At 39.8% G+C, this 16,503-nt stretch overlaps 1 protein-coding gene across 1 annotated transcript in view; it reads right to left on the minus strand.

The window, feature by feature from the left end:
* Nucleotides 1-16,503, minus strand: part of ZCCHC17 (zinc finger CCHC-type containing 17) — a 53,048-nt gene that overhangs the window by 5,940 nt on the left and 30,605 nt on the right. Inside the window, exons 6-7 of the mRNA XM_066269829.1 lie at nt 10,142-10,242; nt 8,219-8,361 (exon numbers count right to left, since the gene is read on the minus strand). Coding sequence (XP_066125926.1) covers nt 8,219-8,361; nt 10,142-10,242 — 244 coding nt within the window. The remainder of the gene's footprint in view (nt 1-8,218; nt 8,362-10,141; nt 10,243-16,503) is intronic.

The following is a 16,503-nucleotide window of genomic DNA, read 5'->3' on the forward strand; positions in this document are numbered from 1 at the left end:
TCCTGTGTGGCTTATTATGCACTGGATCCCATCCCTTCTCTTTTACTCAGTGTTGGTCCAGGAATTGTCCCCTCTCTTTTGCATTAATTTCCCCCTCTTTACTGGCTCATTCCCAAACAATAAACAAACAAAACCTTCCTGAACAACTATTTTAACCAGGTTGTTACCCCATCACCATTCTACCGAAACAGCTCTTGTCAAAGTTATCAATGACCTCCACAAGGCCAAATCCATGGTCAATTCTTGGGCCTCATTTACTTGATGAGTTGCATTTGACACAGCCCATTTCTCACTTCACTTCCACCACATTCTCTTACTTTTCCACTGACTTCCCTGGCTGTTCCTTTTCGGTCTTCTCTGCTGGTTTATCCTCCCTCATCGCCATATTTAAAAGTTGAAACTCTCTGTGGCTCAAGTCCTCACACTCCTTCTCTTTCCTATATTTACTCTCCAGGTGATCTTATATATGAACTTAAATACCATCTATATGTAGATGACTCAAAATTTCTGTCACTTTTTTTTTAACTGAAGTATAATTGATTTACAGTGTTACATTTGTTTCAGATGTACAATATAGTGATTGAATATTTATATACATTATAAAATTATAACTATGATAAGTCTAGTTACCTTCTGTCACCATACAAAGTTGTTCCATTTTTATTGACTATATTTCTTCTATTTTATAACTCTGACCTGGGCCTCTCCTTTAACTCTAAACTATACATTTAACTGCCTACTCTTCACTCCATGTGGACATCTGACAGGCATCAACTCCTATGCCCTGCCTCCTCCCAAACCTACTCCCCTCCAGCTTTCTTTCCCATCTTCATAGATAGCATCTCAAAGTAAACCCCACCCCTATACTTGCTTCTACAATCCTTCTCCTTTTAACTCAAATCTTCCAGTCAGTCATCTTTATTGTTCTCTCTCCTGCCTCACATCCAATCACTCAACAAGTCCTGTCAGCTTCAAAATAGAGCCATACTTCAATTACCTTTTCAACACCCCTACCACTACCATTCTAGCCTAAGCCATCACCTCACCTGAATTATTAACACTGGCCATCAACTGCTCCCACCCTTGCTTTCTGACCATCTAGTTTACATATAGCAGCCAAAATAATTCTCTTAAAAGGTAAGTTAGAGTCTGACCAGGCAGTGACACAGTGGATACGGTGTCAGACTGAGATGCGGAGGACCCAGATATGAAAACCCGAGGTCACCGGCTTGAGTGCAGGCTCATCCAGCTTGAGCGTGGGATCACAGACATGACCCTATGGTTGCTGGCTTGAAGTCCAAGGTTGCTAACCCCCCCCCCCCCCATCAAGGCACATAGACGAAAACAATCAATGAGCAACTAAGGAGACTAAGGAGCTGCAACAAAGGATTGATGCTTCTCATCTCTCTCCTTCTTGTTTGTCTCTATCTATCCCTCTCTCTGTCATAAACACACACACACAAAAAGGTAACTCAGACTAAGTCTTCCTTCTATTCAAAAACTCTAATGACATCCATCTCACTGGAAGTGAAAGCTGAAGTCCTCATATTCTCCTAGAGTTTCCTCTAACTTCCTCTTTTCTCACTCCACTCCAGCTATGCTCCAGCTACACCTTACTGTTCCTTAAACACGCCTAGCTCACTTGAACATCCAGCTATTGTACTTGCTGAAATGCTCTCTTCACTTATGAACAGCTTGCTTTCTCATTTCCTTCAAATATCCACTCAAATGACACTTTATGAGAAAGGCCTGCCCTTACCCACCCTATCTAAAATGTCACGTCATCTATCTCTCCTGCCCCCATTCCAGTACTCCCTATCTCTCATAACCAAATTAATTTTTCTCCATAAAACTTATCACTACTTGACATATTAGTATTATTTTGTATTTGGTTTACCAGTTTACCCTCTGTGACCCAATAAGTATATAGGTACGTGGAGATTGGGATTGTACCTGTTTTGTTCACTATTGTACCTGCAGTGACTAGAACAGAGCTGGGCACACAGTAAACACTCTTTTAATGATTCAGGTTGGAATTCAGTGAGTGTGGGAAGGGACTGTGAGAGATGACACTGGGAAGTTGGACAGACTGTGAAGAATCTTAAAGGAACAAGACTTTATTCTACAAAAGAGGAATCACTGAAGGCTTTTGCACAGACACTGGACAACTCTCTGTGCTTGAGCAAAATGGGCTCAGGACTGCCAATCTCTCTCAGCTAGGCACCAGAAGTGGCTCTGGAAAGAGCCAGCACTGTAGCCAAGAGATGACATTCCTATTTCTGTTCTTCTAATTATAGTTCAGCAGAAAGTAATTATAGTAGTCACATCAAAAGAAAAAAATTATATTCTGGATCAAATATACCTAACTTCACTATAATCAGTGGTCAGCCTGATGCCCAAGGCACATGCTTCCTCATAATATAGCACTGCTTCAGAAAGACTCATGACAGCATATGGTAAGTGAAAGAAGCCAGCAAAGCACAGACCACAGGTTCATGGAAAAATGATCCAGGGCTTCACTTCAAAAACCTCTACTCCTATTTTGCCAACCGCTTCCTATTCCATTTCCATTTGCAACACAGTTTCCTCTTGTTCTAATTATACCCAACAAAAATGACTTACAATTTTCAGACACTGGAACAAAAACTGTCATGGTACCAAATCTGTACATAGAACTAAACTAAATGCATACTCTAGAGTTTTGGGCAAGGGCATATATTCAATACATGTATAGTTAATAAAAAAAGTTGAGGGGCTCAGGGCTAGAAGATCTCTCACTCCTGCCCCTGCTCCCTTCATTATCACCTACCAGCAGCAGTGGAGTCACTCCCTATTACTCTTCAAACCGAGGGCAGGTCTCACTGAGCAATGGAACCTGAGGAGCTCCAGACAGCAGAGATTTTTGGATTCTATCTATTCAAAGGTAGCTAGCACATGCCTATTATGTGCCAAGCATTATTTGGACCAGGTGACATACTTTCTTTATCCTGGGCCATTTCCTGGTCCCGCAACATGCCTAGCAACTTCTCCTGCCTTTGAGGCTTTATGTTAGACATCCCCTTCCACCAGACTGCAGAAACAAGTAGGACATGAAACCGTTATGTGAAGAAACAAGGATGAGAATCCAGTAGCCCATTCCTTCTGATTCCAGTTCTGTATGGCCCAGTCATACTTCACTTCCTATCGTTGGATTTCTATGATTTCTATGAGGTCCAATAACCCTTTAGAGTGTCTGTCCTATGCCACCAGATATACTTTGGCTGTTTATCATTCTCCCTGTGCTTGAGTGTAGGTGCTATATACAACCTTTATTTCATTGTAAGTCAGTTGTCCATCATATATGCCTTCCACACACTAGGCATTCCTGCTACCCACTATCCTATTTGGCAACATGGGATGTGGAAGCAAATCCCTTCAGACGAACCTACTTGGTTCCACATCTGGCTCCCAGAGTCAACTAATGCTGGGAACAGGTATCCGAATCTGCCACTCTTATACGCTCCAAAACATCCATCTCAGGGAGAAGTTCTTACTGTTAAGGAAAGCCTAGCTCATGCTGGAATCAAAGATTTAGTGGATAAAAGAAAACAGACAGGGGCTTAGAATCTTGATTTACGGTTGTGAACAGAATTAGGGCAAAAGATAACAAGGGTAGCTGCTGATGGTGCAAACACTAGCAAAAAAAGTGCCTTATTTGTCCTGATAACTCAGGCACCTAACACAATACACAACAGATTCGTATAAAGCATACAAGTAAATAAATAATTGAAAAGCTAAAAGAATTAGTGAAGTGAGGTAAAACTGTGAGATAATACCTGCTCTGACTATCTTACAGAATTATATAAGGATAAAACAAATTAAAAATATGAAAATATTTTATAAATTGTAAATGCTAAACAAAGATAAGGCATAAAAGATAATGACAAGATTAAAAATATAAGGTGAAAAGATAACGCTAGATGATATCTTGGGAGAAAAGAGTACAAACCAGAATCCTAGAACATTTTTTAAATAAAGTGAACTCATGAGTCAGAAGTTCACATACATGCAGGCATTTTAAAAAATAATTAAGTTATGATGATTATTACTGCCATTGTTCATAGACCATTCTTCTACTAAGTGAAGAGTGATGGAGGGTAGGATAATGACTAAGCAGCTCATAAAGAGATTTATACCTAGCAGATGCTTAATAATTATTTTGGTAAACTGAAATAAGTATCTGAAAGCAGTTAGAAACAAAGCAATAATGAACTGTACCAGGTGTGTTAAGCAATGCAAAAACAACTTAATCAAAGACCAAGTGAGATATCCACAGAATCACTTTAGGTTACCATTTAGATCCTAAAAGGTTAAGAGAAAGAAAAATCCCTGGAATATATAAATAGAATCACAGTTAAAAATCTAGTTCTACTAAAGAATTAAAATCACCTGTTTGCAGACATGATCTTATACACAGAAAACCCTAAAGATTCCACAAGAAAAACCTGTTAGAACTAATAAATAAATTCAGCAAAGCTGCAGGATTCAAAATCTATAGCCCCAACCAAATCAGCTGCATTTCTATACATGAACAATGAACAATCCAAAAAGGATATTAAGAAAACAATTTCATTTACAAAGCATCAAAAAGAGTAAAATATACTTAGGAATAAACTTAATCAAGGAGGCAAAAAGACTTGTACTCTGAAAACTACAAAATGCTGCAGAATGAAAGGCAATATAAATAAATGAAAAAACATCTGTGTTCATGAATTGGTTAAGATGTCAATAATGCACAAAGCAATCTATAGATTTGATATGACCCTATCAAAATCCCAATGACACTTTTGCAGAAATAGAAAATACATCCCAAATTTCATATGGAACCTCAAGGGACTTCCAAATGCCAAAAATAATCTTAAAAAAAAAAAAAACAAAGTTGGAGGACTCCCATTTCCTGATTTCAAAACTTACTACAAAGTAAGAATAATCAAAACAGTGTTGCACTAGCATAAAGACAGACATTAGATCAATGGAATAGAGAGCCAGAAATAAACCCAGGTATAAGATCAAATGATTTTTAACAAGAATATCAAGACCATTCAATAGGGAAAGAACAGTCTTTTCAACAGTGTCCTGGGAAAACTGGATAGCCACAGGTAAAAAATAAGAAGTTGGAACCTTATTTATTATCACACACACACACACACACACACACACACACCCAAGACAACAAAAACCCCTCAAAATAGATTAAAAAAAAAAGAACTAAATGTAAAGAATTAAAACTACTATAACACTCTCTCTCTCTTTTTTTTTTTTTTTTACAGAGACAGAAAGAGAGAGAGAGAGAGAGAGAGAGAGAGAGAGAGAAACAGACAGACAGACAGGAACACAGAGAGATGAGAAGCATCAATCATTAGTTTTTTGTGGCAACACCTTAGTTGTTCATTGATTGCTTTCTCACATGTGCCTTGACCGTGGGGCTACAGCAGAGCGAGTGACCCCTTGCTTGAGCCAGCGACCTTGGGTCCAAGCTGGTGAGCTTTGCTCAAAGCATATGAGCCCATGCTCAAATTGGAGACCTCAGGGTCTTGAACCTGGGTCCTCTGCATCCCAGTCTGATGCTCTATCCACTGCGCCACCGCCTGGTCAGGCTACTATAACACTCTTAAGCTTTGCCTGACCAGGCGGTGGTGCAGTGGATGGAGCGTCGTTGACTTGGAATGCTGAGGAGCCCCCAGGTTCAAAACTCCAAGGTCGCCAGCTTGAGCACTGGCTTACCAGCTTGAGCCGGGGGTTGCTGGCTTGAACATGGGATCACTGACATGACCCCATGGTCACTGGCTTGAGCAAGGGGCTTGGCTGGAGCTCCCTAGTCAAGGTATGTATAGGCATGTATGAGAAACAATCAATGAACAACTAAAAGTGCCACAATTACGAGTTGATGCTTCTCATCTTTCTTCCTCTCTGTCTCTGTTTCTTGCAAAAACAAACAAAAAAGAAAACACACTACAGATCAGCACAATCCCATTTTGAAAATTAAGAAAACAAGTGAGAGCCCAAAGTTACATAGCTGGTAAGTAGCACTAAGGGCCTCAAAACCACATTTGATGGACTCCAAGGCAGTGTGAGGTACCTGTGGGATACCAGTTAGAGATGTGGAAGTCATCAAGGCAGCTAAAGTCTTAAAAAGGATGTGATCACCCAAGGAAGGAACTTTCAGATTAACAAATTATTATTAATATACTTGGCTAATTCCTATAATGTTAAAACAGGCCTTTCTCTTCACCTATAAAATGAAGATAATACTTAATTTGTAGGTAACGCACACCTAGGGAAAGGACTTTATCAGTTTTTGTATTCCTAGGTTTGTATGTCTGTAACAAGTTGACAGCAACAAAAGTTTGCTGAAGCGTTAAACAAAACAAAATAAAACAAAAACCCCAAAACTTAGTAACTGGCCACATTTAGAAAAATACTACACAACATGAGAACCATATTTCCTGACCAAACTATAGCACAGTATTTTCATTTCATGCACTGTTTTTCTGCACCACAATGTCTTTTTTATGAATTATTCTGCTCTAAGTAGTAGAAAGGAGAAAAACTCAGTGAGACAGACGCTCTTATCCACCGCTGGGTATAGATGAGGACCTTCCTGAAATGACAACTTGATAAAATGTATCAAGAGTCTTAAAACACTAAATCAGTGATCTTATCTAGGAATTTATCCAAAGAAAACAATAGGATACATGGCCAAAAATTTAGGTAGGAAGTTATCAAAATATCCAACAATAAAAAAAATTATTAGCCCTGGCTGGTTGGCTCAGTGGTAGAGTGTCAGCCTGGATTTGATTCCCAGTCAGGGCACACTGGAAAAGCACCCCTCTGCTTCTCCACCCTCCCCCCCTCTCCCCTCCCACTTCTCTCTCTCTCTCTCTCTCTCTCTCTCTTCCCCTCCTGCAGCCATGGCTTGATTGAAGTTGGCCCCAGGCACTGAGGATGGCTCATGGCCCCCACCTCAGGCACTAAGAACTGTTTGGTTGCTGAGAGCAATGGAGCAATGCCCCAGATGGGCAGAGCATCGCCCCTTGGTGGGCTTGCCAGGTGGATCCCAGTCAGGGTGCATGAAGGAGTCTGTCTCTGCCTCCCCTCCTCTCACTGAATTAAAAAAAAAAAAGAAAAAGAAAAGAAAGAAAAATTATTAAATAAAACATCATACAGCCTGACAAGGCAGTGGCACAGTGGTTGGAGCGTTGGACTGGGACGTGGAGGACCCAGGTTTGAGACCCCGAGGTTGCCAGCTTGAGTGCGGGCTCATCTGGGTTCACCAGCTTGGACCTAAGGTTGCTGGCTCGAGCAAGGGGTTACTCGGTCTGCTGAAGGCCCGCGGTCAGGGCACATATGAGAAAGCAATCAATGAACAACTAAGGTGTCAAAACAAAAAGCTGATGATTGATACTTCTCATCTCTCTCGTTCCTGTCTGTCTGTCCCTATCTATCCCTCTCGCTGACTCTATCTCTGTCCCTGTATAAAAAAAGAAAAAATCATACAGCCAAATTGGGTAGAATATCATATGCTGCTGTTAGGTTTTTGAAGAACACTTAAAGATACCAGAAAATGCTTTTAAAAAGTACAATAGAAAAAGAAGGATATAAATTATACCTAATATGACCATAATTTTGTATTTATATATGTATATGTAGTGTTATATGTATATGTGTCTGTAGATATATTACTACCTAAAAAGATTAGAATATACCAGATACTATAAGAGTTTCCCTAGATGGTAAGATTACAGGAAGATCCTAATAAGCTTTATGTTTTTTAGTATTTCTAACATATCTACAAAAAAAGTTCTTCATTTTTTTATACCTTATACTATCTATTTTCTTTTATTTTTATTTTTTATTTTTTTGACTGATTGAGAGTGAGCAAGAGAAGAAGGGAAGAAAAAGATGAGAAGCATCAACTCATAGTTACTTCACTTTAGTTTTTCATCGATTGCTTCTTATACGTGCCTTGCCCAGGGAGAGGGGCTACTCAAGCCAAGCCAGTGACTTTGGGATCATGTCAATGATCTCTCACTCAAGCGGCCACCTTGGAGTTTCAAACTAGGGACCCCAGCATTCCGGGTCGATGCTCTATTCACTACGCCACCACTGGTTAAGTTCATTTTCACTTTAAAACAAAACAACAAAAAATATGACAAAATAAAAGCAAGATAGTACTCACCTTCTTTCTTTTTCTAGAATTCTTAGTGGGGTCAGGCTTCTCAAACTCTGCTGACTTTGCCTCTTCCTTCTCCTCATCCTCATCAGGTATCAGAGAATATCTGGTCCCACCTGGTTGCATGAAACAATCCTTTGCAAAGTGGCCTGCAGAAGAGAGGTGGAAAAGGTAGAGAAGGAAGAAGCAGTCTTTCCACTCAGCACATGGATCCTCCCCAGTGGCTCCTGGAAGTGGCTAGCTGGTTCAGGAAGTATTACTAAGGTCATTCAGAGCAACTATTGGATTCAGAGCAGATTTTCTGTCCCCTCAAGATGGCATTGCTTACTCAACCAGAGCCAGACTAGCAGCTGGCCCTAAACACTGCTGTGGAAACACTGGCACTGCTCTGGTAATGGCAGAAGATATGAGGATGCAGGTTGGTGCTGCCCTCTATTAGCAATGGAGCTTAATAATTTTTCAAGATTTGTAATTTATTCCTGACAACAAATGGCTGCTCCAGAGAGCAGAATGCTTCACAATAGGAGCCAAGTGGCGGGCCAAGGCCCTAAAGGAAGATAGCTGTTAGGCAGCTGGCAGGAAGGCAGCCCAAGCTAACACACAGAGACAGGCACAGTCAGTCACCTAGGGGCACTCAACAGTCAGACTGTCAGGTCTGCCAAGGGCCTTAGAGATCATCAAATCCAGTAATGCATTTGCAGAGGACAGGAAGGCACAGAGTACAGAAGTAGCTCAGGAACAGCAGCAGAACTAAAACTTACCTGGGGGTCTTGTGCCTTCCTGACCTGCACTCTTTCTGCTGCATCAAAACCAACCACCTTTGGCCCAGCCTTTGCTCACTGGGCCAAAATCCATCTCTCACTATTCTTCTCTGCCTCAGGTAATACCAGCTGTACACAGATGAAGGTAAGAAGTCCCCCCCCCCCAACTGAGCCTGCAGTGCTATTGAGGGCCCCTTTATCAGATGCTACAGGGCTGGTTGTGTCTGAGCTTGCTGTAGATCCTATCTCAGGGACACAGAGAACTGGAAAAAATCATCAAAAGTAACACCTAAACTACTATGTAAGTCTGAGTCCAGAAGCTGGATGGTGCCTGGATGAGCAATGCAACATGGAGTTTTCTAAATATCTGGAATGCTCCCACAATTCCCTTGAGGAGGGAATTTTATTTTTTATTTTCCCTTCCTCCCTCTACATTAGTAATAAATAGGGGTTTAAACACCACTACCTCAAGCAGGGCAAAAGTATGCAGCAAGGCAATGTGGAAAAATCAACAAGGCTAGGGAAATGGAAGGCTAGGGAGAAGTGGTGACAAATTGAGGTCACTCTGAAAACGAGAAGTTGGCAATCCCTCTCATTATAGCTCCAATAAGGAAGTCAGGCTGAAAGAGCTCTTTAATATTTGAGTAAGACTAGAAGAAACCTGAGGAAACACAGCTAAAAGGAAATGACTAGCTTGTGTTCTTTATTACTAAAAGGATATTGTATTCAGAGCTCTGAAGTTAAAGAGATGAGCAAGAGTTTAACTTCAATCTTTATGGAATACATTTCTAAGTTGCTTAATTCTTGCAGCAGAATAATGGTTCTTGGAGATATAAAACTTAGAGTGCTAATCATAATCCAACACTCTTACCTTACTGGCCTAGAACCAGGGGCCGTGCTTAGATAGGGCACCAGCTGCAGAGATGCAGGGAAAAGTGGTGATGATATATATAGTATCACCACCAGGGCCAGCAGTAGGGCTAGCATTCAGAGAAGGAAACAGAAAAAATAGCAAGCCATGAACTCTGATGTAAGTCTAGTAGGAATAACAGCATGAGGCCATCACTTGGCTTAAAGGCAGGATGAATTAAACTCACTAGGCTGCTCATCCAGTCAAGGGTCCATCCACAAGGAGAGAAAGACTGAAGTGGTAGAGGCTGCACCTTACCTTTACAGCCACACTTCTTGCAGGTAGTGTTCAGGACAGCCTCGAGGGTGATCTTCTGCCCTGTGTAATCCTGGAAGGACCGCCTCCGCCTCTCTTCTTGCCTATAACGAAAAGGATACTGTGACTGTTGGCCTTCTTAAAGATATGGCCAGAGATACTACAAGGTAATGGTGTATGTTGGTTTTTTGTTTTACTTTTGGCAGGTAGAAGGAAGAAAGAAGGCGAAGTGTTGGGCATAAGGAGATGGGCATTAAAGGTAATGGTGTGAAATACACAATTTTTTCATTCAGGATCAGGCTCTGAATAATTATAAATGAAATAACTTCATTTCACTGATACACAGGAAATAAAGATATAATTCCCACTTATTAAGTCCTCTACAAACCTCACAAGGTCACTCCTGGGTTTAAAAAACCTTCAAAGACTTCCTGGAAAGTCAAATCCAAATTCCTTACTTTGGTGCTCGAGTCCTTTCAGTCTGCCTCTAACCTACTTTTCCAGCGACATCTATACTTGTACAATATGTTCTAGTCAAACCAGACTATTTTACCTTCTCCAGATGGTTCACTACTTTTGCTCATGCAGTTCTCTCTGAAATGCTCTGCTTCTCCTCTTCCCTCCCACCTCCCCGCCCCCAAACACTGCCAGGCTCAACTGCTCAACTCTCCTTCAAGTCTTCTTTCCTGAGCCGCTCAGTGAGAATTCACCCGTTTGCATTCCTACAGCACTTTTAAAATTTTTTAAACTTTTGACCAAGGTATAATATACATAAAGAAAAGTGTTCATAGCATACAGCTTTACTGATTTTCACAATTTGAACATACCCAAGTAACCAGTACTCAGAAAAAGAAACAGAACATTATCAGTACCTCAGAAGTCCCTCTAGTTACTATGCCTCCCCAATGGTAACCACTGTTCTCATTGCTAACAGCACAGATTAGTTTTACCTATTTTTTGTAAATTATATAAATGGAATCAGAGACTATAGACCCTCCTGTGTTCAGCTTTTTTAACTTGTTTGTGAGATCCATCCATATTGTTGTGTGTAGATTGTTCCAATTTGCTATATCTTCTTGCTGTTGATGTAAAGTAGTTGAATAATTTCTATTATGAACAGTGCTCCTAAGAACTTTCTAGCACACATCTTTTGGAAAAAAGCCTAGCCCCAGGTAGGAGTGGAACTACTAGGTTGCAGGGCATCAGCTTTAGTAGACACTTCCAGACAGTTTTCCATAGTTTTCTACAGTGATACTCCTATTAGCAGAGCCTGAGCGCCCCAGTTGTCTTAGCTCTTACTTTTTACTTTTACCTGCACAGAGAATATACTCAAAAAATGTTGAATTGAAGAGTATCACCTCGATCACTCACTCTTTCAAGCTTTAACTGTATCCTATATACACTTCAATCCCAGCACAGATCACACTTTATTGCACCATATATTTGTGTTTCTGCTCTATATCATGAGCCTTTTTTACAATATTTTCCTTGTGACTGTTTTCCCGGCACCTTACCCCAAGGTGTGGCAAGCAATAGCCAGTAATAAATATTTATTGAAATTCTTTTGCTCTTCACCTAAAGTGTTTTTCTTTTTAAAAAAAGATGTTTTTTTATTGATTGATGAGCAAGCAAGCGAGAGAGAGAAAGAAACATCAATATGCCGTTGCACCCATTCAAGCATTCATTGGTTGACTCCTGCATGTGCCCCGACCAGGGATTGAACCTGCAACCTTGGTGTATGTGGACAATGTTCCAACCAACTAAGCCATCCAGCCAGGGCTAAAATATATTTTATTTTTATTTATTAATTTATTTAGCAAGAGAGGAAGAGAAAGAAAGAGAGAGACAGGAAGGAAAAGATGAGAAGCATTAACTCGTAGTTGTGGCAACTCAGTTGTTCATTGATTGCTTTCTCATATGTGCCTTGACTGGGGGACCTCCAGCTGAGCCAGTGACCCCTTGCTCAAGCCAGTGACCTTGGGTTTCAAGTCAGCAACCACTGGGCTCAAGCCAACAACCATGGGATCACGTTGATGACCCCACACTCAAGCTGGAAACCCCGCAATCAAGCTGGTGAGCTTGCACTCAAGCTGGATGAACCCGCACTCAGGCCGGCAACCTTGGGGATTCAAATCTGGGACCTCAGCGTCCTGGGTCGAAACTCTATCCACTGTGCCACTACCAGTCAGGCTAAAATATATTTCATTTACCTGAATCTCTTTAACTTTAAATTCCGACTTCACCTAAGATTTTCTAACCATTTGCCAGGTCTCTACAGAATCCAGCAAAAACAAAGAACTACTTTGCCAAAACAGCCAAATTACCCAGAGAAATGCAGGATAACAATATTAAAGCAGAACAAAGCTGCCCACTTCACATTATCTTAGCCAACATTTTTATGGGACATGCAGGCTCAAGAGAGGAAATGGAAAGGACAAAGATATTCCATATTCTTATCCAGTTCATTCTTTAAAGTATAACTCAAATATCAATCTTCTATAAAATGCTTCCTGCTACCACAGGCAGAGTTCATTACTCATTTTGTTCAATTTGTCTTCATTTTGCCTCACTCCTTGTGCCAAGTACAAGACTTCAAAGGTAAAGTCCATATCTTATTCTTTTCTATATCTAAGCAGAGGGCATATTGTCTAGCACAACATGTTCAAACAATGAAAGTGTTCTACAAAGCTATGCCTGTACTATTTACTGTTACGTCTGCAGCTACTAAGCACTTCAAATGTAGTGATTGAGGAACTAGATATTAAATTTATTTAATTTCAATTAATTTACCTTTAAATACTGGTAGCCATGTGGAGGCTACTCAGTTGGACAATAAAGACAAGCATTGATTTAGATCCTGAAAATGTCTGCTCTAATCTCTAGCTTTTGCCCCAGAAGAATCTTATTCAAATGATTGGGGTCTGGTATGAGTCATGTGAGACGGTCCTTTCAAAGAGTGAAGCTTGAGTAACAAAAAACAAAGGCAAGGGGAGTGGAAAGGGAAATGGGGAGTTCCTTATCAACGGACATAAACTCTAAGCAAGATGAGCAAGCTCTAGAGATCTAACGTACAACATTTTACATATAATCAACAGTACTGCATGGCACACTTAAACATTTGTTAAGTGCATAGCTCTTATATTAAGTGCTCTCACCACAATAACAAAATGTAAAAAAAGAAAAATGGCAGGATCTTAAAGACGTAACTTGAGCAGTCACAAATTCAATAGCTTTCAGATGTCCTTATTTGTAGAGCTGCGTTTCAAGTGGTTGTGAGTTGCAGCTTAAGCAAAACCTCATTAAAATTTATTCCAATACTCTGTATGTAGATTCTAATATACTACAAGTCAAATCATACTTTGCACATAACAAATATGTCATTCACCACATGTCTCCCTTTCTGTCCTCACTGCCATCGTGCTATTTTAGGCTTCATTACATTTCACCAAAATAGCAATAATCCCTTCACTGGTCTCCCTGCCTCCAATTTTCCTCTTCCAATCCATACAGCACACATAGTTGAATTAATCTTTCTTTTATCAGTTCAGCTAATAAGTTGAACCGGTGTTAGTACTAGTGATATGGGTAAGTATATTAAAATGATAGGACCTGATCCTTTTCCTCAAGAAGCTTACAGTCTAGCAGCAGAGGGAGACATCTAAACAGATAATAGTGTGGTGAATCATAAATGCTCTTTTTAAAGACTATGATATGCTGTCTAACTTAATTAGAAATTGACTTTAGCCCCTTTGCATTTGCAGAATCACTTATTAGATGACCTTGTTAATTCCTTGGGGCCTGAGGAGATGAAATATAAGAGGACGATATTTTGATGGAAAACGAAAGGCAGCTAACAAACAGGTGGCTAGCCAGCCTGAAGACAGTGAGCGTAACAGAGTAAGGCCAGAGAACGGGGTACCTAGAGGGAAGAGTCTGACCAGAAGCCTCTCCCACTCAAAGGCTTTACACAAATTCACATTCTCTGACTGATCTACAAAGCGCTCCACAATTTTACCCCCAATGTATCTTTCAAGGCTTACATTCTACCCTCTTCTTTCCTTAAACAAGATTCCTGAATGGTCCATGTGCTTTTCTGCCTCATGTCTTTCACCAGACCATTTCTTCTACCTGGAATAGCACTCCTTCCCCTGCTGCCTGACAAAAAGTTTATCCATTCTTCAAGACTCAATGCTGCTGCTTCTCTGATCATCAAGGCCTTAAATCAACTCCTCCTCTTCAAGCTAATTCCTAGAACCCTTTTTAAAAACCATTCTTTTAGCATTTATTATTTGTTGCCTTGTAGTCAAGTTATTTGCATAATTATGTCATTATACTACACAATAATGTCCTAAGGCAGAAACTCTGATATTGCCATTATACCTCAAACACAGAATATGAACCCAATAAAACACTTGTTGAATAAAGGAATAAATGGATGCACTAACTAAATGACTGTTACACATCAGGCACTATGGGAGATAAGAAGTGGCCCCTGTTCTCCTGGGCCTTATACATTCTTTCAAAAGAAGATAATCTCAGATATTAAAAGAAAAACAAAGAGATTTTAGAACAATAACTACAAGTAGCTATTGTAAGTTAAGTTTCTATTATAGACTAGACAATATGCTAGGTTCTTTACAAACAAGATTTTATTGTAATCATTCTATCATTTCTGGGATGTAGGTGTCATTATCTCCATTTTATAGTGAAGAAGTTATGGTTCAGAGAGGGTAGGTAATCTGCTCAAAGTCATATACAGTACCACTTTGGGGCAGAACTAGGACTCTCTTTGATTCAAGTCTGACTCTAAAAGCTGTTATCATTCTACTATGCCATGATTCTTTCCTGAATGCAGCTCTAGAAGCAGTCTACAACAAAAGTTCCTCTTCAGCCATTTGGTTATTACTAGAAACAGACTATGTATGGAAACATGTACAGCATAAACCCAGGGAGCCCCTTCCCTTCTCTACCATTGTTTTGAGAAAGAAAGGTAGCTCTTTTACCTTACTTTGTATTTTACCCATATGAGGGTGCTTTGGAAAATTTCAATGCTTTTTAATAACTCTGAATAGCTTAGAATTATTTGAAGTAGAAACAATTTATCTCAATGCAATCGGTAAGTACCAGAATTAAATAACATTTCTAAGCTGTTATAAAAGATTTCTACTGTAAATGGAAAGTGTTTTGTCAATAATCAGCCCTACAAACATGTCAATAGAGACTAAACTACAGAAATTCAAAAAACTCTGTAAGTCACATGCAACAGCTAGAAGTACCATGTGGTGAAAGGGCAATAGCTTTAATGTCAGGAAGACCAAGATCAAAGATCCTAACCCACTATAATTTGCTATGTAACCACAGGCAAGTTGTTACCAAGCATCAAGCCAGAAACTAGGGATATAAAGTAAAATAGAACACCTACTTTCACAGGTTGTTACGAGAATTAAATGCATTAATGTTGCATAATACCTTGCACATACTATGTATTCTAACTTCCCTTCCTTTTAAGTAAAATTCCTTCATATCCACAGTGATTTCACTAAGAATAAATGTGGGGTTTGCTTGACCTACAGTGGCACAGTGGATAAAGTGTTGACCTGGAACACTGAGGTCGCCAGTTTGAAACCCCAGGCCTGCCCAGTCAAGGCACATACAGGAAGCAGCTGCTATGAGTTTGATGCTTCCTGCTCCTCACCCACTTCTATTTGTCTCTTTCCTCTCTCTAAAATCAATAAATAAAATCTTTTAAAAAATTTATTTAAATGAATAAATAGCCTGACCTGTGGTGGTGCAGTGCATAAAGCATCGACCTGGAATGCTGAGTTCAAATCCTTGGGCTTGCCTAAGGCACATATGAGAAGCTACTGCTACGGGTTGAAGCTCCCGCTCCTCCCTCCCTTCTTTCTCTCTATCCTCTCTCTAAAAACAAACAAACAAACAAACAAACAAATGTGGGGTTTCCAAACTCTTCACCATCAAGATCCCATCAAATAACATTTACTTTTTTTTCTTGTTTTTTAAAATTAATCAATAACATAACAGCCACTGAGTTACCTGCTTAGTATGAGCTAAATTTGCATGATATTTTTACCATCAAAAGCAACAAAATAATGTCATGGTTAACCTGAGGATAAATGTATGATTTTGGCTGGCTTTTTGAAACTGGAAACAGTTCATAAACCCCCAAGATTCCTTTTCAAGCAATTTTAAGGATCTGGCAATGCCTAGTTAGAAATCGCTGGTGTATATTTTCTCAAAGAAATACTTTGAGACAGATGGTAAATTCCCTGTATTACCAGACATTATCCTACATAATTAGAAAATCTTCCACTCCTAAATTAAAGGTCAGAAGAACCAATGAAAGA

Source organism: Saccopteryx bilineata, chromosome 3 (genome assembly GCF_036850765.1).
Source record: "Saccopteryx bilineata isolate mSacBil1 chromosome 3, mSacBil1_pri_phased_curated, whole genome shotgun sequence".
In the NCBI taxonomy this organism is placed as follows: Eukaryota; Metazoa; Chordata; class Mammalia; order Chiroptera; family Emballonuridae; genus Saccopteryx; species Saccopteryx bilineata.